The sequence below is a fragment of the Erpetoichthys calabaricus genome, chromosome 16, assembly GCF_900747795.2.
Source record: "Erpetoichthys calabaricus chromosome 16, fErpCal1.3, whole genome shotgun sequence".
Taxonomy (NCBI): Eukaryota; Metazoa; Chordata; class Cladistia; order Polypteriformes; family Polypteridae; genus Erpetoichthys; species Erpetoichthys calabaricus.
This window is the reverse complement of record NC_041409.2, coordinates 50657043-50679473: the sequence shown is the minus strand read 5'-3', so window position 1 is coordinate 50679473 and position 22431 is coordinate 50657043. Positions and strand designations below refer to the sequence as shown.

The window sequence follows — 22431 nt, the reverse complement described above, 5'->3', positions numbered from 1 at the left end:
AAATTACTTGTTTTTAAATACATTCATTTGTGTTGATTTAAAATTTGTCATTACCTGCTGCTGAAAATGTCTGGCCCAGATAAAGTTCTTGGCTTGAAAATCTGGCCCAACTGTATTTGTAAATGAGCAATGGCCTGTAAGTGTTCTCATTCTGCCCCAACAGTCTCTTCTTTTTTCTGAGATCACAATCCAAATGCTTTGTGGACTATAGCAGGTCAGTATTTCTTAGACCTTCGCTTTTTTCTTGTCAAATATATTATTGAGACATGTATGAAAGATACAAATACAATCTTAGTTATCAGTTGTCTTGCTTTGCATCTCATTATTATTAAAGACTAGCAAAATACCCACGCTTCGCAGCGGAGAAGTAGTATGTTAAAGAGGTTATGTAAACATATATATACATATATACATATACATATATACACATATCTACATATACATATATATACATATATACATACATACATAGTGCGTTGTAACACGGGCTGTGATTATTACATGGGAGGGAGACGACAAATCACAGCTTCCCGGTTTCTAATCGGGCCTGTGGTTGGTGCTTTGACTGATGCCCAGATCCCACAGTATCTCCCCTTAGGAGAGGCATTAGGCAAGTGTAATTGAATAGCGGTGCTGCAAGTTTAGCTTTACACCTGTTTTTAAGGCTTATTGACTGAAAGGGGCTTTCATGAAAAAAGTTAGGGTTTTGCTACAGGATACACCCTCCACAAGTTAAGGAAGTAAAAATAAAGGTATATATTTCTGTTTTATTTAAACCTTTTAAGTTTGTATGCGGGCGGTATGGTGGCGCAGTGAAAGGTGCCAGTTAGGAGACCCGGGTTTGCTTCCCTGCGTGGAGTTTGAATGTTCTCCCCGTGTCTGTCTGGGATTCCTCCGGGTATTCCGGTTTCCTCCCACAGTCCAAAGACATGCAGGTTAGGTGCATTGGCGATTCTAAATTGTCCCGTGTGTGTGGGTGTGTGCGCCCTGCGGTGGGCTGGCACCTTGCCCGGGGTTTGTTTCCTGCCTTGTGCCCTGTGTTGGCAGGGATTGGCTCCTGTATTTAGGATATAGCGGGTTGGATAATGGATGGATGGACATTTGTATGCATAGCCCCATTTGCCCGTTTTCGTTTTTTTTCTTTCTTCAGTAATATTTCAGCAAACCCGGAGCTTGTCAGTTCAAATCCTGGTACTGACACCACTGTGTGACCCTGAGGAAGTCACTTCACCTGCCTGTGCTGCAAAAAACAAAAGTAATGTAACAAATTGTACCTCAGATGTTGCAAGTTGCTGAAATAAAGGCATAAGTCAAATAGATAAATATGTATTATACACATAGGAACTATTCATTTATTTTCAGTTAAGTCATCTGCAGCAAACCTTTATAAATGAGGGTTTCTCCTTTTTAGATAGTGCAAACTGTTTCTTCTTCATTGAGGTTTTCTTTTGGAGAGCTTTTTTCATTTCATTGAAAATTAAAGCAGCAGCTGCCAAAATATGCAGCTTTCTTATTAATTTTTCAACATTGTGTAAAATAACTTTATAAAGTAACATAAAAGGTTTAAATACTGGTTATCCTTTTACACTAAAATATTACTAAAGAGATACCAAAAAAGTAAAATGCATATGTTGTTTTTCTTTAAGGAGATTAAATATTACTGAAGAAAGAAAAAAAAAAAACTAAAACAGCCAAATGGGGCTATGCATACGAACTTAAAAGGTTTAAATAAAACAGAAATATATACCTTTATTTTTACTTCCTTAACTTGTGGAGGGTGTATCCTGTAGCAAAGCCCTAACTTTTTTCGTGAAAGCCCGTTTCAGTCAATAAGTCTTAAAAACAGGTGTAAAGATATTGACAATAAGCTACGCAAACCCACCAAGACATGGAATCGTTTAAATCAAGGCGCGAGTCGAAAAACACCATCCCAGGCTATTAGTTAACGATTAACACATTTCTATATGTATTGTAAGCATACAATACAACTGATAATATGTTGCGCTTATTTATCTGGTGTACCGACATTTTTGCGCGTTTAACGGCTGAAATCCAACGTGGTTTGTGCCCTTCAGAATGAAAACAGTTTGCATTTACCTTTTTAATAAAAGGCGAGCTTTTAAGCCTGAGAAATCACCCCGTAAATGCACACGTTTAATTGCACATGTGTTAATATGTATGCTTACACACTGTTTCTTCTTCATTGAGGTTTTCTCTAGTATGTAGATCGGGGTAATTACATTCAAGGCATTCGTAGTCTGAATCACAATCTGATTATATGGGTGGTTACCTACCAGGTAACGCTTATGGTTGGCCAGCAAGTCAGCTAACATCAGCCACGGTGCCTTCAGTTGTGAGAAGCAGATCATAGAATGGTTGAAAATAGTTTACTGTCAAATAATGCAAAGAGTACGTGACACGTGTTTCGCCCTAATTCTTGGCTCATCAGGCGTAAGGCAAGTGTAATTGAATAGCGGCGCGTCATTGAAGAGCGGCGCTGCAAGTTTAGTTTCTTTTCAATAAAGTCAGGCGCGCTTTGCAGCGGCGAAGTTCTGCTTTTAAATTTTTATTAAGAAGAAAAGAAAACCTTTTTAAACTGAGGGAAAATATACCAATAACAATTTAAGGATCTGTTTTTTTGTGAAGCTGCCTTTACACAGCCTGTCCGCTGTTTTATAAACGAACGCCATATAAGGCCGTCCTTTCTCCTTCACAGTCAGTTCACGTGATTACGTGTGAGGCGTGATGACGCGATACGCAACCCCGCCTCCCACGGCCAGCGAGCTGCCGTCCATTACTGTATATGGACAAAAAAGAGGTTCCAGTTATGACCGTTACGCTTTGAATTTTGAAATGAAACCTGCCTAACTTTTGTAAGTAAGCTGTAAGGAATGAGCCTGCCAAATTTCAGCCTTCCACCTACACGGGAAGTTGGAGAATTAGTGATGAGTGAGTGAGTGAGTGAGGGCTTTGCCTTTTATTAGTATAGAAGAAAATAAACATATTTTAAGTTAATTAAAATCAAGGGTTTATAGTTTGTTCCATTAGCAGCAGAAACTGATAATGAAGAAAGTGGCTGAAATTAAAACTACAGCCACTGCAGCCCTCCTTGTGTTGAATTTGATAGCCCAGTCCTGTTTTAATAGCTGTTAAATGCTCAGATTATGAAGAAGACAAGCAAAAAACTGAGTTGGACAAGAGTTTAACTAGAAAACATGGAAGGTGTAACATTAACAAATACCATTCTGAAACAAACAATTTGAGGTTCTTGTTGGGGTTATCCTTGCAACAGCAGGTGTAAATTAGGTAATGGCCACAGATGTTTCTGTCTGCTACATGAAAAATGTTAAATGGGTAAAACTTCAGGGGAGAGCCTTCTTCAGTCCATCAGCACAGTGTCAATTTATGTTGCAGAAAAATAAGTCTTGACAAGATCTAGGTATTACCTTTACCTATTTTTCAGCAAAATATAAGTTGCGCACATTGTATTTATGGTTAGTACACTCTTGTTACAGCATAACTATGTCAGGTTTAAATATTTTTTCCTCCTTTATTTCTTACACAATCATTTTGCAAAGAATAGAAATCTTGTTGTATTTTCGGTGTTCAATTGTTTGAATGAAATTAGCTCAAAGAACACAGCAGTAAACAGTGGTATTTCTTTTGGCAGGACCTGATTTTGGACCAAACAATAGAAAAGGTGTCCTTTTGTGCACCCGACAGAAACTTTGATCGAGCTTTCTCCTACATCTGCAGGGATGGTACAACACGTCGCTGGATATGCCACTGCTTCATGGCTGTGAAGGACTCGGTGTGTCCCAAAGCTTAATTTGTAGTCGTGTCACATAATGATGTTGATGCTGCTGTTTTTCTGATAAATTTGTATATGCATACTTTTTTTTTTTTGTTGTTGTCTGCTGGTAAATTGTAGACTTAGGGAAAAAATGTGCTGTTTGCTCCTTGTATCCTTAGGGAGAACGTCTGAGCCATGCTGTAGGTTGTGCTTTTGCTGCCTGCCTAGAAAGGAAGCAGAAGAGGGAGAAAGAATGTGGAGTAACAGCAACTTTTGATAACAACAGAACTACTTTCACCCGGGAGGGATCTTTCAGAGTAACCACAGCAACCGAGCAAGCAGAGAGGGAAGAAATAATGAGGCAAATGCAGGAAACCAAGAAAGGTATTTATATGAATGTCATCTCTAGACCTGATCGAATCCATGATTTGTTTCTGATTTGAATGTCAGTTTCCTACCAGATACTCCAGTAGGTTAACACAAGAAGCACACTGAACAAGATACTGTGTCGTCTGTTTGATCATTTCAGTAAAAAGTGTAACATTGTACTGTACTGTTTCTCTTATATTCCAAGAAAGACAATTGTTGTACTCAATGTGCTATTCTTTTAGGTACAACAAATGCATAGTAGGTAATAATATTAACATAAAGCTATAGCAGCAATAATAAACATATCTTGTGTATTTTTTTTTTTTGTTTTTAGATTTCAAAAGAGAGATACTTTTTTCATTAAGTCACACTGCATGTACAATTTGAATTTTCCTGTACAGATGCAAATGCAAGTTTATTCGCATTCACTATTTAGACATTAAGAGCAGTGGTCATTTGTGAGGTCGTATAGCCCAATAAGGTAGACCTCAACAGAAAGATTGGACCAAGTATAGTCCATGTACCAAATAAGCATGTATTTGATTTTATTCCCAGCAGTTGAAGTTTAAACATGACACAATGACTATTAACAGGTAAATCCCCTCTGTCATGTGGTTCAATCACCAAAAACTAACCTCACTTAGAATTGACAGGAGAAGCTGTAAAATAACACCTGGAGCAGAACGCAGACTCGGGGGCGAGAGAGAAGGAGAAATGGAATTGGCCACTTTAAGCCTGATTTCTGGATGTGGCTCTAAAAAAAATACCATTAGCTTCTTCAGCTGATACACATCACTCAGCTCCGTGTTAGTTTACTCACACAGGGTCAGATGCAACCCAAATGCCACACTTTCACCTGGTTCCGTGAGCCAACCTGAGGCCTGGGTCCACATGTGATGCTTACTGGAGGCCAAGCATCAGAACCAATGAGCTTTAGCTGCGGGGGAAGCGCAGTTGAAAGTGAGGTGTGTGCACCCCCTTGTACTCGCTACTCACATGGCTGCTTTTATAGATCGCTTCTCCGGATATTTCTGCTCCTTCAAACAGTGTGCGCCAGTTGGAGGAGCGTGTACCTCTCCCATTCGGACCGGGGGAGCTATAGTATTGTTATTAATGTGTAATATTTGTGGGTGAAATAGAAAACCATTTCACTTTGTGGAGTCTCCCATAGCTTTTTGTTGCAACAGAACTTTTGATAGTTTCGGTCTCAGATCCAGTGTGATTCAGGTACTTTGCTCTATACTTAGTCGTATTTCACCTTCAGTATTTGATATCACCATATTTAGAAAATGAGTATGAAAAGAGACAGATATTCCTTTTAGTGAATGACAGTTTTATGTTAAATCCCAAAGTCTTTCATGTCTGTCTTCATGTTTTAGTCTAGTAATTGTTTTAAATGTCTACTGACTATTTAATGATTTGACTTAAAACTATATTGCATACCTGCCGGAGATCCGTTTAAAGTATTGCACTCAAAAGTTTGTCAGTCCTGTACTGACTGTTAGAAAACCATAACGTAATACTGTGAGTGTGACGGCAAGTAAATATTCATCAGAGTGCTGCAGGACACACATAACCAACAAAAAGCAATCGTCTGTGATACATACAACAATTGCTTTTTTAATGCAATTTATTAGTTTGCTGATTTTAGACCAAACTATTATATCTGAAACTAAGGCATCAAATTTATTCTACTATGCTTGTAGTAGACCTGTCAGATTTCTACTGGTACCAACATCCTGGCATTGCTTTGTCACCTAGGAAAGAAAAGCATCAAGTAAAGTGCTGGCTAAGAAGAGCAGTGCAAGAGAGCAAAATGGCCCAGGTGGAATTAGGAGAGAGTTATCTAAGTGGGGGTTCAGGGAGGGTGACTGGACTATGGATCCACTGTGCATGTTGCCAGTCATGTGCAAGTTCATTGCCCCATGATGTAAGATTTGTTATTAGGTGAATGAACGTACTGTTGCATTTTTGGAATAGCAGCATATTAGCCTGTGTGTGGGGATGAGAGAGTTAATTGACCAGGATCGGCTTCAGAAGTCCCATAGCAATATTTAATGGGGCTACAGTGATGTGAGTGATCTTCTTCTGTTTGTCGGATTGTTTTGTGGGTTAGTTTATAGTGACCCTCTGTAAGCTCTGTATTAGATGATGAAAGTGGTGCAGTGTCAAGTCTTCTGGCTTACTATCAAAGTGGAGGCAAGAATCTGGGACAGAAGGGTTCTGAAGAAACCTTTCAACTTACCTGTTAATATTGTTCAGTTTCGTAATGAGAAAGAAGGTATGGCAGTGCTTGCAAAAGGAGGTTAAATTGTTAATCGTTGACGTGAGCTCATTTTCATCCTGATATAGTACTCTGTGGAGTCTCTTTGTCTGGATTAAATTTTAGGAACATAGATAGATAAAGAGGGGAGAGAAATCAAGACTATTTATTTATTTGTTTGTTTGCTTGCTTGTTCAATTTTTATTTATTTAATTATTTTGAACTTTGTTTTTGATTGTGTTAGTGTACAAGAACTAGCTGAAATACCCGGCGTTGCCCGGGAGGAATATAAAGTGTTGTTTTTGTTTTTAATTGTTTCAGAAAAATATAATTAAAAAAAAAAACACAACTTTAAAAATAAAAATAAATTAACTAACAATGAAGACTCGCTAATGTACTTGTCTTACTGTCTTGTATGTATGTTATCATCCAATTGACGCTTGGAACCGACCAACTCTATTTCATTTCAAAAGCATCAGGGGCGCGGTGGCGCTCAGACATAAAAAATGCTGGCAGGCACCTCCAGTTCACCCTCTGGTGGTCGTTCCGAGTGTCAACTGGATGATAACATGCACACAAGACTGCAAGATCACCCCCCACCCTACCTAGAAGGGGGTGGGTTAGAGCTGATTTCACCCTACAGTATTTTTAGTCGACCATTGAAAAACATTTGTACCAAGTTTCATGAAAATCGCTCCAGCCGTTCGGAAGTGATGCTGGAACATACATACATGCATACACACACACATACATTGACTTAGATATATAGATATATATAGATAGATAGATAGATTCGTTGCTTGGCACTGGTCTGAGATTTGGCACAAGGTGAAATAAGCACCTCTTCTATATTTTCCTGAAGTTTATGTGTCTGCGTCTCTCCCTCTGGTCACTCAGGGATGACTGCCGATGTCTGTACTCTGAGATATGTGCTAAGGTGCCTTTGTACAGGGATATCACACTAAACAATACGTGTTTGTCAAAAGATTGCTGCTTAAGACCAGATCTGATTGAACATGGTGTAATGGGATTGAAAGCATACCCAGGAATGACGAGAAATCAACAGAGTTAAGAACTGCTATTTTATTTTGTGCTGTGTATTTGCAGTCTTTTGCATTTTATGCGATAATTCACTGTTAAATATTTTTAAAGAAGCAGCATTCTGACAGTATGCATAGTTTTTTCTTTGTTCCGTGAGTTTTTAATCTTAGATTCGAATGACAAGATAGTTTGTAACTTAACCGTAAATGGAACCGGAGACTCTTATTCTGCTCATCACATAATAGATCAGAACCAGTATAAACTGACATCTACATGCAAGTTGTAACTATTCAAGTGCAAAACGCAAGTTAGACCTAGCCCAGGAAGCTGCAGAGGTAGACTTGGATGGTAGGAGTTTTCCAGGAAATAAGGCTTGCCTGAAAATGATTGTTAAAAGGGCATGCAGCCTAAACATGACAGGAGAGGTGGCCTTAAGCTACAATGTCCAATTGCTCCAAGGTATATCAAGGAAGCAATTGACCAGGATAAATTCAGGCTAACCGAAAAATGTAGTCTCTCTTTATTTCATTCTACCTGTTTAGAGACCAGTCATCTTACTAAGGTGAAGAGCATCCTAGATGCCTAGGCTCCTACATAGAGGTTGCATTTCATATTATTTTTCACGTTCATTACTTTGCTTCTGTCTTGGTCACATTAAGAATGTTAAGTAATCTTTAATGCATGAACTAAACAGTAAAACACTTGGTCTTCCAAATCAGGAGATGACAGCAGAAACTTCATTTGTAAATTTGATGTAGTTATGCATATATATCATTGCTGGCTAATATTTTTTAACTACACTGCATTATCTCTTCGGCTAAGGTTTCTGTTCAGTGGTTTATAAGCATTGCTAAACATTGGTGTATAGAAAACAAGTGTATCAGTCATATTACATAGCTGCTGACTGGTATTCTGGGATGAGCAGAGAATGTCACAAATAAAGTCGTTGGAAACAGCAGGATGCAGGGCTGTTGTGCTAAGAATGGCGTACTTTTATAATTTTGAAAATTCTGCTAGCACAAGCACTCCAGACCACATTTTGGGAGTTCATGACTTGACTTTTGAGTCAGCCTATTAGAATATGTGTAACAGCAGCAGTAGCTCTGTAGAGACATAGGCTGTACATATTATGTGTGAACCAGTAATGGAAAGAGAGTAACTCGTTGCTGTTTATCAAAAATGAATGCAGTCAGTCTGTCTGTAAAGGTGGTACATTTACCAGAGGAGTAGACTAATGTAGAAATACATAGCCATTTACATAAAATGCTGTATAAAATCTTAGTTTACACAAAATACATCACCCTTGGCTAGCTTGTCATCAGCTCCCTCTCCAGGTACTCCAATAGCACACCATGATGCTGCCAGATGTTAATGTCTCTGGTATAACTTGCCGAAGTTACAGATCTGGTAATAACCAATATATTGTTTTAATAAGAAATAGCCATAAACCTTCTTAGCATTATTTTTCCCCTGGAAAAACGAGTCAAAAACATTTAATGTTTTAACAAGAAAAAAATGTTATTATGTGTAAGAGAAACATATAAACACCAAAATGTCAACATAAATATAGTAAGGAAGTTCTGCCTCGTGCCCACTGCTGTACTGATGGAGATTTGGTACAAATCCTTTGTATGGTATGTTTTGAAACAGTCACCAATACACAGCCTGACATTGCATTCAGGACAGTTTAAGTGTGTTTCTTTGCACACTTTTCTTATATTGTTTTTTTGTTGCTTGTACATGAGAATGTGGAATGTCAGTGCCTGCTCTACTACACGAAAGACATTCAGCTTATGTTGTTGTAGGCTACCACAGCGCAAAGCTCAGTGAATTCCAGATTTCCACTGACACAAACTTTGACAGTTTGCTGCATTGTGAACCGTGCTTAGGGGCATAATGTCTTTATTGACCTTGCACTTAATAGTAGTCATTGTGCCTTTTTACCACACAGTGTCTGTTGCACCAAAGTTAGGCTTCACAAGACCAAATTGACTAGGCATATCATGTCGGTTCAGTTGTGAAGTGTCATCATTGGTTTCACTATCCATGTCAGCATCTGATGACCGATTCACATGGTCAGCAGTTGGATTAGTTTCGTTTTTTTTTTAAAACTGGCTTTACGACATTTCACTTGCCATTATGTTTTTGGTTGAAGGCTCCACCAAACTAATAAATACTGATTAGTTACAACAGAGGTATTATAAAGTGCCAGAATGCATAGAAATATTCATGATTTTGTGCAGCATGATGTCACTCCGTCTGCTAGATGGCAGCAGAATACTGTTCCGAGTAGTTACTAGGACTTACCACTGTAAAGCAGATCATTGCACATCACCCTAAGTCTGACTTGGGCATAACCATAACCTTGGGATTAACACCAATGAAGTTAACATGTAATTTTCCTATGCATGTTATACTTCACACAGGTTTGTGGAACATTCTCTTGGCTTTATCATGTTAATTAAAGAAAACAGAAGGAGCCATTATATACAATTAAATAGGCTGGGATGTTTTGACTTTCAATTTAACAAAATAGCACAGTAACTTTAAGTAGAGCAAAAGGATAATAGATTTTTAAGATATAAATGTGATACTGTGTTTATTTTACAGTGGAAGTGGAAGTGAAGACCCCAGCTCCACCTATAACAACAGCTCCCTCCATAGTGAACCCAATAGCTTCAACTGCCACCTCAGCGTCTCCTGTCTCCTCTCCTCAGACAGGTGTCTCTCAGGATACTAACCCACATGCTATCCCACGACGACATGCACCTATGGAAGCCCTTGCTCGCCAAGGTTCTTTTAGAGGTTTCCCTGCCCTGAGTCAGAAAACATCTCCTTTCAAAAGGCAGCTGTCTCTACGTATGAATGAACTGCCATCCACAATGCAACGCAAATCAGACTTCCCCATGAAGAACTCTGGTAAGGGGGGTGGGGGATGTGGGAAAGAGTATAGTTTGCTTTATTTTTTCTGGCTGACTTTTGAATTGTCATTTTGAGTTTTATATAATTTGGCATCCAGTGGTTTAAAAAGAAAAAAAACCTGATTATTGTGATACATTGTGCAGAGTCAAGTAAACATAAACATTTTTCATATAATTAATGTATTTTAGTGGAGTTGTTTATGATTTCAGACTATTAGCACTTTTAAAGCATGTTCCTGTCTATCCACTTTACTTAGCCCTGTGACCTAACAAAAGGTGGGTCGGAGGTCTTGATATGCTGGCCTAAAATAAAGCACCAAATACCACAAACGAAACACATTAATTGTTAGTAGGAAATACATCTTTGTTAGAGTGATGCTTTTGATGAATGTTTTAGACTGAATGACAGTACATGTAGAATGGAGCCTTGAACTGTATTTTGTAGTTGTCACATTTCTACCTGAGACTTTCAAAAAACAGACTTTTACCGGTATCTAGTAGAAGAGTATTACTGCTTTTTTCAGTAATTGTACTGAATTGAAAAAACACAGTCATTGCTTCTTACAAGGATTCTTGTTTTGAAGTTTATTGGCATATCGTTTAAAGTAAAAGGTCAAGTTGTGACTGGGCAAAAAATGGACGGTCATCTCTCAGAAAAGAGATGATAATTTTCTGTAAAGATTTGAAATTAATCTCCCAAGTCTTAGATGCATCTTAATATAAAGTTCTAACAGTGGACAATAACTGGAAATACTGTATTTCAGTAAAGATATGTAATGTTAACTATGGGCTGTGCAAATGTTTTTTTTTTCCACAAATCAGTCTGTATTGGGATTCATGGGACAGTTCTTATAGTTTCATGATTATAGTCTGAATTTTGGATTTCATACAACAGACAGATGAAAAAACTGTGTTCTGGTAGACAGGTAGGAGGAATGACAGCCAAATTTTACTAATTTCTTCAGATCAGAAAGTCTGATATTCCTTAATCCAAAATTTTCTGGGTGTAGTAAAGATGGCAGGTTGTGTAACCAGCAGAGCTGCAGTTTTATGTAGGGTAGTGTCATTTATTTTTTCTTTCACAAGCAAATTTTTCCCACAAGGCTAAAGTGGCTTTGGTGAGTTGTTTCTCAAGGAAGCTCAGAAGTTAAAAAAAATCTGCAGATTTGTGCAGATGAACAGATGCTCCACAGTCAGACTGCACTTGCTTGAAACTTTTGTGATCATAGTATTGCAGGACAAAATTGACTTATTATTTTTTTTAATTGTTTTGAAAATCATTAACAGGATAAATAATGGTGGTATGTTATTAGTTCATGTTTTTTCCACAGTATAAACTTGATTGACCAAGAAGTTCAGTTTAAAAATGGAAGTACAAGCCAAAACTAGGAACAAATGGTGCTGACAGTTAATAAGTGAGCATGAGGTGCATATTGTAAGGTTCTCATTATTTTGATGCTTTATAGAGCACATTGTGAACAGATGAATCTTTGGTGAGGGCTAGAACAAATTGAGTGTAGTCACATAATCATCTGACCTTGTATGAGGGTAATAATTCGATAAGATGTATGACTGTGAAAGTAATCGGGACCTTTTACAGATGGTAAAAACTTGGATATAGAATCTGAGGAATGTAAGAGGTGTTTAATGATTTATCAGTGTTGAAATCAAAATATTACCGCATCTGGACCTCAGAAAAAGTAGTATGACAAATCTTTAAATATTGGAAGTGTATGATTAAAAGTCACTTTTAGTTTTCCTTTTTGGGATTTTGTGCATGGTTTATGGAAAAGTGTTGGGAATGGTGTTTATACATCTAATGCAGTAAAGCTAATATCATACTTTTATTTAAATATGTTTACTTGATATCATTTCTATGAAGAAGTGGATTAAAGTATGTATATTATACTTTACAGATAAATTAACTTCATTTAAATAATGTATACTGGTAATAATTAAACATGAGGGGTCACAGTGGCACAGCAGTAGCGATGAGCTGGTAACCCATCCAGGGATTGTTTTTGCTTCACGCTCGATGCTTGCTGGGACTCAGAGAACTGTAATATCATGAATGTTATGCATTCTGTGTGGCGATCAGTGCCTGCACACTCTGTCGGTGTAAGAGAAAGCCTGTTAAAGACACTTGGAAAAAGAAGCATTTAACGTGCTACTTTAGTTACGAAGGGGTTTTAAAAACTCTAATAATTAAACATAGATTTTTAAGATGAAGTTTACAACTTCTACTGTAATGACAAAATAAACTGACAGATTAAAGTGGAAATTTCAAAAGTTGCCTTTTCATAGTGACTTTGATATGTTACCACTTCTTTTTTTATTTCGGGTACCATGTGACTTTTTGAACTTGAACTTTTGAGTGCCTCCTCCATGTTTTACCGCTTCATCAATTTCCTTTTATTGTTTACACCACTGCTTAAGCTACCAAACAGTACATTTTTCCTTGCCTACACTTCACTAAGCAGGACCTCCATTTCGCATTCGCCATCGTAACATAAACTGAACGGAAGGGGCTTTTTATATTGCTTTGCATATTCAAATAGGCAAAATTCTGGCAGAAGTTGGTGTGGGGCTGTAGGTGTGTGCATGTGTGTTAAAATTCATGTTTTTTGGGATTTATAAAGGGGAAGTATGTGGAACTTTCTTTATGCACAGCTTGATGCATCTGAATTTTTTTTTGTGCTTACACACATTTCCAGCTTTGTCAGTACACCATGTTTTAGAGTGAATTCTATGCAAGGCATTATACATGAGGTCTCAGCTGTTTAAATACTTATATCAGTTTGAAGTTAAATGACGGATTGATTAGGGCAGAGGTTGGAACAAAAACCTGTAGCCATAGGATTGAACTTAGGGACAACTGATTTGTAGAACTTCTGTGACCTTGGCTGCCCTGCACCTGTGATCTTTGTGCATGGATGTGAGTCCTCCTCCTGACCTTCCCTCTTCTGTCCTTTCACTCCTCTCCCTTTGTCCCTGGCAGTCCCCGAGGTAGAGGGCGAGGCAGACAGTATCAGCTCCTTGTGCACCCAGATTGCCACTGCCTTCATTGCTCCCCCTGAAGATCCCTTCTCTTCAGCGCCCATGTCCAAGCCTGTATCCTCTCCACAGTCTCCAGCTTCTCAAGGTATACCTGCTCACTGTTGGGCCTACTTTTACAGTTTTCATTTCATCCTGTGAGTCGCCTGTGCTTTCTGTCTTCCAAAGCTTGACTTTTTTTTTTTTTTTCTTCCTTTTTTTGTGTTGTTAGTGAATGGTGCTGCTGTGCCTGGATTACCACTGCCTCATGATAACTCAGCAGGTACCGCTGTCCTGATCCCCCCACCACTACCTGCTCGTGACACCAACCCCTGGGCACAAGGTCAAGTTGGCACTGCTGCACTGGCTGTCCCGGCTCCACCTATTAAGGGTGAGTGGCTTCCTAAACATGCAGGAAGAGCATTATTTGTTTCTGTAAGAAATGAAGACTTGTCCCTAAAGGTTTGAGCTTTCATCCTTTTGATTTAGGGAGTGCTGATGGTTTCAAATTAAAATGTTATGTGGTTAATAACTCTTTATTTTCTTTTTTGCAAAGGCTTTTCATTGGGGTGTCAAACTCAGATACTGGAGGATGGCCATGGCTGTATGTTTTGTTCCACTCACTTTCATAATTAGTAACTGGTTACTGACACAAAGACAAAAAAGTGTCCACTAATCTTAACAGATTTGCTTTTTAAGAATCACAGTTAGTAATGCTTTTTTTTATATATAATTAGAGGCCTATTTTTTGCTCCAAGTTAAACATGGAATTTACTTTTATGACTTCTTAGTTCGGGCGGCACGGTGGCGCAGTGGTAGCGCTGCTGCCTTGCAGTTAGGAGACCCGGGTTCGCTTCCCGGGTCCTCCCTGCGTGGAGTTTGCATGTTCTCCCAGTGTCTGCGAGTGTTTCCTCCGGGCACTCCGGTTTCCTCCCACAGTCCAAAGACATGCAGGTTAGGTGGATTGGCGATTCTAAATTGGCCCTAGTGTGTGCTTGGTGTGTTTGTGTGTGTCCTGCGGTGGGTTGGCACCCTGCCCAGGATTGGTTCCTGCCTTGTGCCCTGTGTTGGCTGGGATTGGCTCCAGCAGACCCCCGTGACCCTGTGTTTGGATTCAGCGGGTTGGAAAATGGATGGATGGATGGACTTCTTAGTTCTATCACACCAGATATTTCCTCTTCTGCAGCTCTGTTATGCTGTGGTGTGGTGGGATGGTAACATTGTTTGTTATAATCATATTTATTTATTTATTGAGCCTCTGTAAAAAGCCAAATGTCTCCCTGGGAGCAAATAAAGTTGAATCTATTATATAGTTCTCTCTCTCTCTATGTATCTCACTGAAAGTTTGATTTGCATGGCTTTATTGTTTAGCTGCAGGTTGAAAAAAAAAAGTAACGAGTTCTTAATATTAAAAAACAAGTCAGTGAAAATTACAGTAAGCAGTAATAGGTCACTAAGTAAGAAAATGACTGGTACCAAAAAAGAGACACTATGGCCCTCTAGGGTTCTTAGTTTGGCATCCTGATATATGTTAACAGTCTAGTATTACAAATGGTGTTAAGGTAAAGTCAGTTTTTCATATCGTTAATAAAACTCAAGTTAGGCCAGCAGAAGATTAACACTGGTAGGAAGTCATTATAAACCATCCTTTTTTCTGTGTGTGCACATATATATGAGGTGTGATCAAATAATATGGTGAATGTTTAAATAAAAAAAATGTATTACAGTAAACGACACAATGTCATTAACCCCCCTCAAAATCCCCCCAAACCAAAACCACATCCACCCCCTCACTTTGAACACACTTATCCCATTGTTCTTGAAGTAGTTCTGGAAGTCCTCTTTCAAAACTGTCTTTAGTTGCCCTGTCGTGGATGCCTCAATATCCTCAATCAATTCCAAACACTTGCCTTTCATGGTCATTTTGACGTTGGGGAGGAGCCAGAAGTCACACAGTGCCACATCCGGTGAATAAGGTGGATGAGGACACAGAGTAATGTTTTTATTTGACTGTAACTACCGTACCACACAGAGCATTGTCATGATAGAGGATGAAACTGTTTGCCCATTTCTCAGGTCGTTTTCTACACACATCATTTTGTAAATGCTCTAATAAGACTGTGTAAAAACACAGTCATCCTCACCTTGATACTAGATCTCGATTGATGTAATTTTTTTGCACGAGGAGAATTGGGTGATTTCCATTGAGAACTCTGAACCTTGGTCTCAGGATCATAACCATAGGCCCAAATTTCATCTCCTGTGATGACATTTCTTAAAAAGCTGGAATCTGAAGCGGTATGATCACGCAGCTCCAATGAAATTGACAAACGCTGTTGCTTTTGTTTGACCATTTTTTAACAGAATCATAAGAGATGTTCATATCCTTAGATATTTCCCTAATAGCTAATTGCCTGTTTGATTGAATCATTTCGCTTAGTGTTTCAACATTCTGTTGGTTTTTTGATGTTGAAGGACGTCCTGATGTTGCCTCATCTTCAGCCAATTCACAACCATTCTGAAACTGCTTGAACCATTTGTAAGTCGTCTTAATGGTCACTGCAGCATCACCATAAACTAATTTAAACATTTTGTGCTTTTCTTGAGCACTTTTTTGCAGTTTGAAACAAAATTCCACGTTAATGCGCTGTTTGTTTAAAACACACCTTCTCTCAACCGTAGCTCACAACTGACTGACTGCACCAAACAAGTTGAAACTTGTCACACTGTTACTACGGTTCGATGCGCTGCTTCCCATATTGAAGATCCCTGCCTTTCCATTGGATGGCACTCAGCAGCAACATTCACCATAGTTTTTGATCACACTTGTACAGGAACATGGGAGTGCTGTATTATATAGCAGTACATAGCTGTACAATCAAAACAGTCTCACATCTTGTTTCCTTGAATCCATGTCTCTCGCTCGTGACTGAACTTGCTGAAGTTGTTAAGCCCTGACTGCAACTCAGCCCACTTAATAGAACTGTTGGTTTATTGGAGTCTGCGCGCACATACACACACGCACACACACACACACACACATACACACACACATACTGTATATGCAAACAGCTGACCCTCTGTGGTGGTTTATGTAAGTTGACTCATTTCAGCAAGAAATACTTGTTTGTGATTATTGCTCTGAGTGTGCAAAATATACAACTAACAAATGCCTGACATTAATAATATCAAACCACATAATCCTGTTCAAAATAATCAGTTGTATGCATTTGTGTGCTCACTGTTTAATTTCAGTGGTGATTCGTTTTGATCAGTTGTCTGGCTTGTATTTTTTCTTTTCTGACATTAGCAATGGCTGGGATTTCATACCATGCTTTAAGGGGAATAAATGCCTGAAGTTCATAAGTCTCATTTTATATTAGAGTATTTGTGGCCATATAGTGAATAAAACCAAACAATCTTCTCTAGATGACTTTTTGCTACATTTAATTACTATTTCAGCTTTATACCCCTTCAGGTGGAATTTTGTCAACACTGACCTTGAATATTACTGATCATCTGGGAGAGTCCATAATAATTATTGGTCTATCATTCAAGGCTATGCTTCACTTACTTGTAGCAAACTTGCTTTCACCTGGAAGCAAATTTTCTGGAACCGTAGCTGCTGGATGGATGGAAATTGGGTTATACCATTCTTTTGTTTTTGTTAAAATAGAGTCCTGTGGTGACCCTATTGTCCCCTTAATACTCTATATTCTTTGCTCTAACTTGGTCTTTGTCACAGTGTGGTGTTGTACTGTATGTTAGTTGGATGGAATGGCCATGGCAGACAGCACAGACTGTTTGAATATGACCTTTGAGAGACATGGTCTCCATAGCCTCTGACTCTCCAGTGAAATAGTCCCCATTTTAGCTTTGTCAGCGTTTTCTCACATTTCAAAGGACACATAAATGTATTTTCAAACAAACAAGAAAGAAATCAAGCATATGTAGGTAGTTAAGTCATGAAGACTGATCTCAGTGAAGCTCATTGGAAGTAAAAACAGGATTATCCAGGTTCCTTGCACTTGACGATTAGATAATTGTTTTGATGTCTATATTGTTAGACATAAGAAAAATGTATCAATCTATATGCTGGATATAATTTTCTGTTACAATCGTATAGATGATTGCTACAATATTAACATTTAGGTGATTGTCAGTCTGAAGAGTCACTTGCTTCTTGTGAAGGTTTGCTTTGATGCTGAGAGGAGACTTATGAATGGACAAATCAAATAATGAGATTTTGCTTCAAAAAATTACTGTTCGATATTTTAAAAATTCTTCAAACTTTCCATGATGGCGTTTTCTTGTATATTTTGCTCCCATAGATTTCCTCCTTTGAATTGTTTGTATCCCTGGATGATTTTGTAAAGTTTACATGTCAGTGGCATAGATATCAAGTTACAGTCTTCATTTTTCACTGAATACAAATTTCTTAGCACTGTGCAGAATTTGTCTGTGATCTGCGACAAAACGAAGAGGATACTCCACTGGTCCAGGAGGGCATGTTAATGAGTTTGGGCGCAATTACACAGCTGTCAACACAAACAGATTGTTTTTTTTTTTAAAGACTGAAAAGTTAATTAACTTTGTTTTTGGGTTCTACAGCTGGCGAGTGGAAGAATGAAGTTACGACAAACCCCTCTGTCCCTATTGCAATAACATCAACAACAGTAATGGCGGCAGCAGGGTCGAATCACAAAAGAACTCCCTCAGAAGCGGATCGCTGGTTAGAAGAAGTATCAAAGACGATTCGAGCTCAACAGCACCCACAAATGGCTCCTTCTGGAATGAGCATACCACCACCTATACAGCAATTTCCTGTCGGAACCTTCATGGCTCCTCAACCTCCTGTCGTTCCTTTGATTCCCCCAAGACATCAACCAGCCTTCATCCCCACTCCTGCCCAGAGCTACCCAGTGGCTAATGGCATTCCCTATGCTCATCCCAGCGTCCCTGTGGTTGGCATCACCCCGTCTCAGATGGTTGCACATGTTTTCGGCACAGCCACACACCCGCAGATGGCCTCCCAGCCGTCCCCTGTCAATTTCTCCAAACAGAGCTCTTTTCCTCAGTATGATGGAAGGTCGAGCGCCAGTCCATTCTTCAAGCCTGAGCAGCAGCCTCAGCATCTGAATGGCACTGCCACGTTTAATGGTGAAGATAGCTGGGGACAGCCTACGCTTGCACAGCAGGTGGATCCCTTTGAAGCCCAGTGGGCAGCACTTGAGAGCCGATCCCGGCAGCGCACTTCTCCTTCTCCGACAAACCCCTTTTCTAGTGATTTGCAGAAAACTTTTGAGATTGAACTTTAGAACGGATTTGAGTTAGGAAAGTCTTAACTCATTAACTTGAAAACTGCAGTATAGAAAATTAAAATATAAATCATATAATATATTGGAGGTGGCAAATGGGAATGAGGATCTGCTTTGCTCCGTGCTTTGTTTTTTTTGTTTTTTAGCTGTTTAAATTCCCAGAGCAGTATCTGATACCTACATGAGAAGAGACCTGTGGATCTGAAGCGTTTAAAACTTCTGTTTAATTTGGAGTCCGTTTAACCTACGAGTGCCCGCTTTCTTTGGTCTGATTTCTTTTTGAATGAGTTAAGGTGATATCAGGACCCCCGTTTATGTTAAGATACCAGAGACCTGAAGAGCTTCCATTTTAAACTTGAGACTTAAAGAAATGAGAATGCCAAATGTTTATTTTTATGCATTTAGTGTATATTTTAAATAGCTGAGAAATTTAACAGGAAGAGATGTAAGTAATCTTGCCAAAGGTAAGCTAACCGCTGCGTGACACGTGTATACTGTATATAGAGCTGATTTATCTCTGATTCTGTTGTAAGTGAGATGGGGTGGGGGGGGTAGGGGAGGGTATTGTTGTCCTCTGATTGGACGTTTCCTGTTCTACTGTTAGTTGTTTGAAATTGCAGTAACAATCATAACCACTTGATAGCGCACCTGTATCTCTGTTAAGAGCAGTATTGTCGTGGTGGCTTGAATCCAGGTTTTTTGTTTTTTCTTTTTTTTTTCTTTTTGTTAAGTCTTAAATGTATTTTTATGGATTTTTAACACTATTGTCAATTTAGTGGTCTATTTTTTTTTTTCTAAAATTGCATTTGCACAAGGTTAAAATGTTGAAGAATTAGGGCTTTTTAACCCGTAAATAGTTCTAGAGCAAAGGTTTTAACCTTTGAAAAATGTTTAAAAATCTGAGTGTGTGCTGATGACATACACGATACACACGCATGTACGGTGTACAGGAAGAAGGAAGCTTTTCTTTCCATTTGTTCTATTTCAGTATAAGCCTTACAATCACTGTAATCAGGTTTTGACCAGATTGAATAAAGAATGGTGATAGAAAACAATATTTTTCACTGTATCTCTTGGACAAGTCATGGTAAGGGGTGGGTTTCATGGTAGCTAACCATTTATGACCTTCTTCATGTGAGCCAAGACCTTTTTGTCTCAATATCTGTCCGAGTTGTATTTTTTATTTATACAGGGTGGAGCAGGGAAACGGCAAATTTTCCATTGTCGTTCAATGCACGAATAAACGCATTACAAAATACTTTTAATGAAATGTACAGGATGTGCTATTAACGATGGTATTCATTTTAGGTTCTGAAGAAAACCTCATGAAGGTGTTTTCTATTTCTCCGTACACTTTCTGACAGCCTGTTGTGGAAATTCTGCTTTGCTCTACATCACATGTCAGGAAAAAATGCCAGCGATTTCCTCTTCAATTCTCCATTTTAGTTCAGCAATGGTTGTAGGACGCGTGTGGTACATTTGGCTTTTATACTATACTACCGCCAACCACCCACCCACCCCTCAGGAATCTGACGCTGTTATTTTTCATTTAAAACGGAATAATAGATGTGAGTGGTGTTTTGAGACAATGGAACTGGACATTCTCTCATATGGAGGGATTAAAGCTGACACACAAACGCTGGTGAATCAGACTTCTTCATATCTCACCGTCACTTGATTTTTTTTCTTATTCAGTGTTATTGAGTGTTCCTGCTCACGCTGAATTAGAGTGCACCTTATGGTGTATGATGTCAAAGTATATATGACATTTGGAATTATTCGTTTTATGACCTGTATAGTACATTTCAGAAAACTTTTTGGCACGGATGCAACATTATTCATATTCATTCGCATAACATCTTGCGGTTGTAATCAGTGACTGCGTGTTTTTTCCCCCCAATCTTGCCAATCCCCACATGTTGCTGTATGCTGTTTCTTTTGTACTCCAGGACATGCAGAGGATAGAATAGTACAGAGCAGTAAGTTCAGCGCTATATGCAATCATCAGATTCAAATGTTAACTGTTCACACACACGCAAGGATAGTCTTTCCTACATTTACAGCTTCTCTCAACCATAGCTTCTCTCTATGCTGTGGTTCCTATTACACACCTGAAAGAAAGAGACAATATATGTGAAAACATCATCGCACTAATGCAATATTATTTGAAAATGAACAGCGTCAGATCGGGTGAGGATTTATGCTGGCACTATTACTGAAAGCAAAAAAAGATCAACATGTGCGTTGATCCTGCAGCACTGAATAAGCTCACGCGCTCTCACATCCGCCCCCACCACCCCCCCGATCTGAATTTAGAAACAGCGCAAGTACAGACGCAAACCAAGTGTAATCAAGAGTCCCCGGTTCAATCCCCAGTCACTCCTATATTTGCTGTTTTCAGTAGTAAGCTGCTCTTTTTGTTAATATTATACAGTACACACATACAGTGCATCCGGAAAGTATTCACAGCGCATCACTTTTTCCACATTTTGTTATGTTACAGCCTTATTCCAAAATGGATTAAATTCATTTTTCTTCCTCAGAATTCTACACACAACACCCCATAATGACAACGTGAAAAAAGTTTACTTGAGGTTTTTGCAAATTTATTAAAAATAAAAAAATTGAGAAAACACATGTACATAAGTATTCACAGCCTTTGCCATGAAGCTCAAAATTGAGCTCAGGTGCATCCTGTTTCCCCTGATCATCCTTGAGATGTTTCTGCAGCTTCATTAGAGTCCACCTTGTGGTAAATTCAGTTGATTGGACATGATTTGGAAAGGCACACACCTGTCTATATAAGGTCCCACAGTTGACAGTTCATGTCAGAGCACAAACCAAGCATGAAGTCAAAGGAATTGTCTGTAGACCTCCGAGACAGGATTGTCTCGAGGCACAAATCTGCAGAAGGTTACAGATAAATTTCTGCTGCTTTGAAGGTCCCAATGAGCACAGTGGCCTCCATCATCCGTAAGTGGAAGAAGTTCGAAACCACCAGGACTCTTCCTAGAGCTGACCGGCCATCTAAACTGAGCGATCGGGAGAGAAGGGCCTTAGTCAGGGAGGTGACCAAGAACCCAATGGTCACTCTGTCAGAGCGCCAGAGGTCCTCTGTGGAGAGAGGAGAACCTTCCAGAAGGACAACCATCTCTGCAGCAATCCACCAATCAGGCCTGTATGGTAGAGTGGCCAGACGGAAGCCACTTCTTAGTAAAAGGCACATGGCAGCCCACCTGGAGTTTGCCAAAAGGCACCTGAAGGACTCTCAGACCATGAGAAAGAAAATTCTCTGGTCTGATGAGACAAAGATTGAACACTTTGGTGTGAATGCCAGGCATCACGTTTGGAGGAAACCTGGCACCATCCCTACAGTGAAGCATGGTGGTGGCAGCATCATGCTGTGGGGATGTTTTTCAGCAGCAGGAACTGGGAGACTAGTCAGGATAAAGGGAAAGATGACTGCAGCAATGTACAGAGACATCCTGGATGAAAACCTGCTCCAGAGCGCTCTTCACCTCAGACTGGGGCGACGGTTCATCTTTCAGCAGGACAACGACCCTAAGCACACAGCCAAGATATCAAAGGAGTGGCTTCAGGACAACTCTGTGAATGTCCTTGAGTGGCCCAGCCAGAGCCCAGACTTGAATCCGATTGAACATCTCTGGAGAGATCTTAAAATGGCTGTGCACT

General features: G+C 39.2%; 1 protein-coding gene across 2 annotated transcripts in view; it reads left to right on the top strand.

The window, feature by feature from the left end:
- The window catches only part of numb (NUMB endocytic adaptor protein), a 260447-nt gene extending 240654 nt beyond the window's left edge, over positions 1-19793 (top strand). For both annotated transcript variants that reach the window (XM_028822133.2, XM_028822132.2), the window contains 6 exons: positions 3671-3811; positions 3973-4177; positions 10077-10385; positions 13386-13529; positions 13653-13811; positions 18032-19793. In XM_028822133.2, coding sequence (XP_028677966.1) covers positions 3671-3811; positions 3973-4177; positions 10077-10385; positions 13386-13529; positions 13653-13811; positions 18032-18738 — 1665 coding nt within the window. In that variant the 3' untranslated portion in view covers positions 18739-19793. The remainder of the gene's footprint in view (positions 1-3670; positions 3812-3972; positions 4178-10076; positions 10386-13385; positions 13530-13652; positions 13812-18031) is intronic.
- Positions 19794-22431: the final 2638 nt, after the last annotated feature.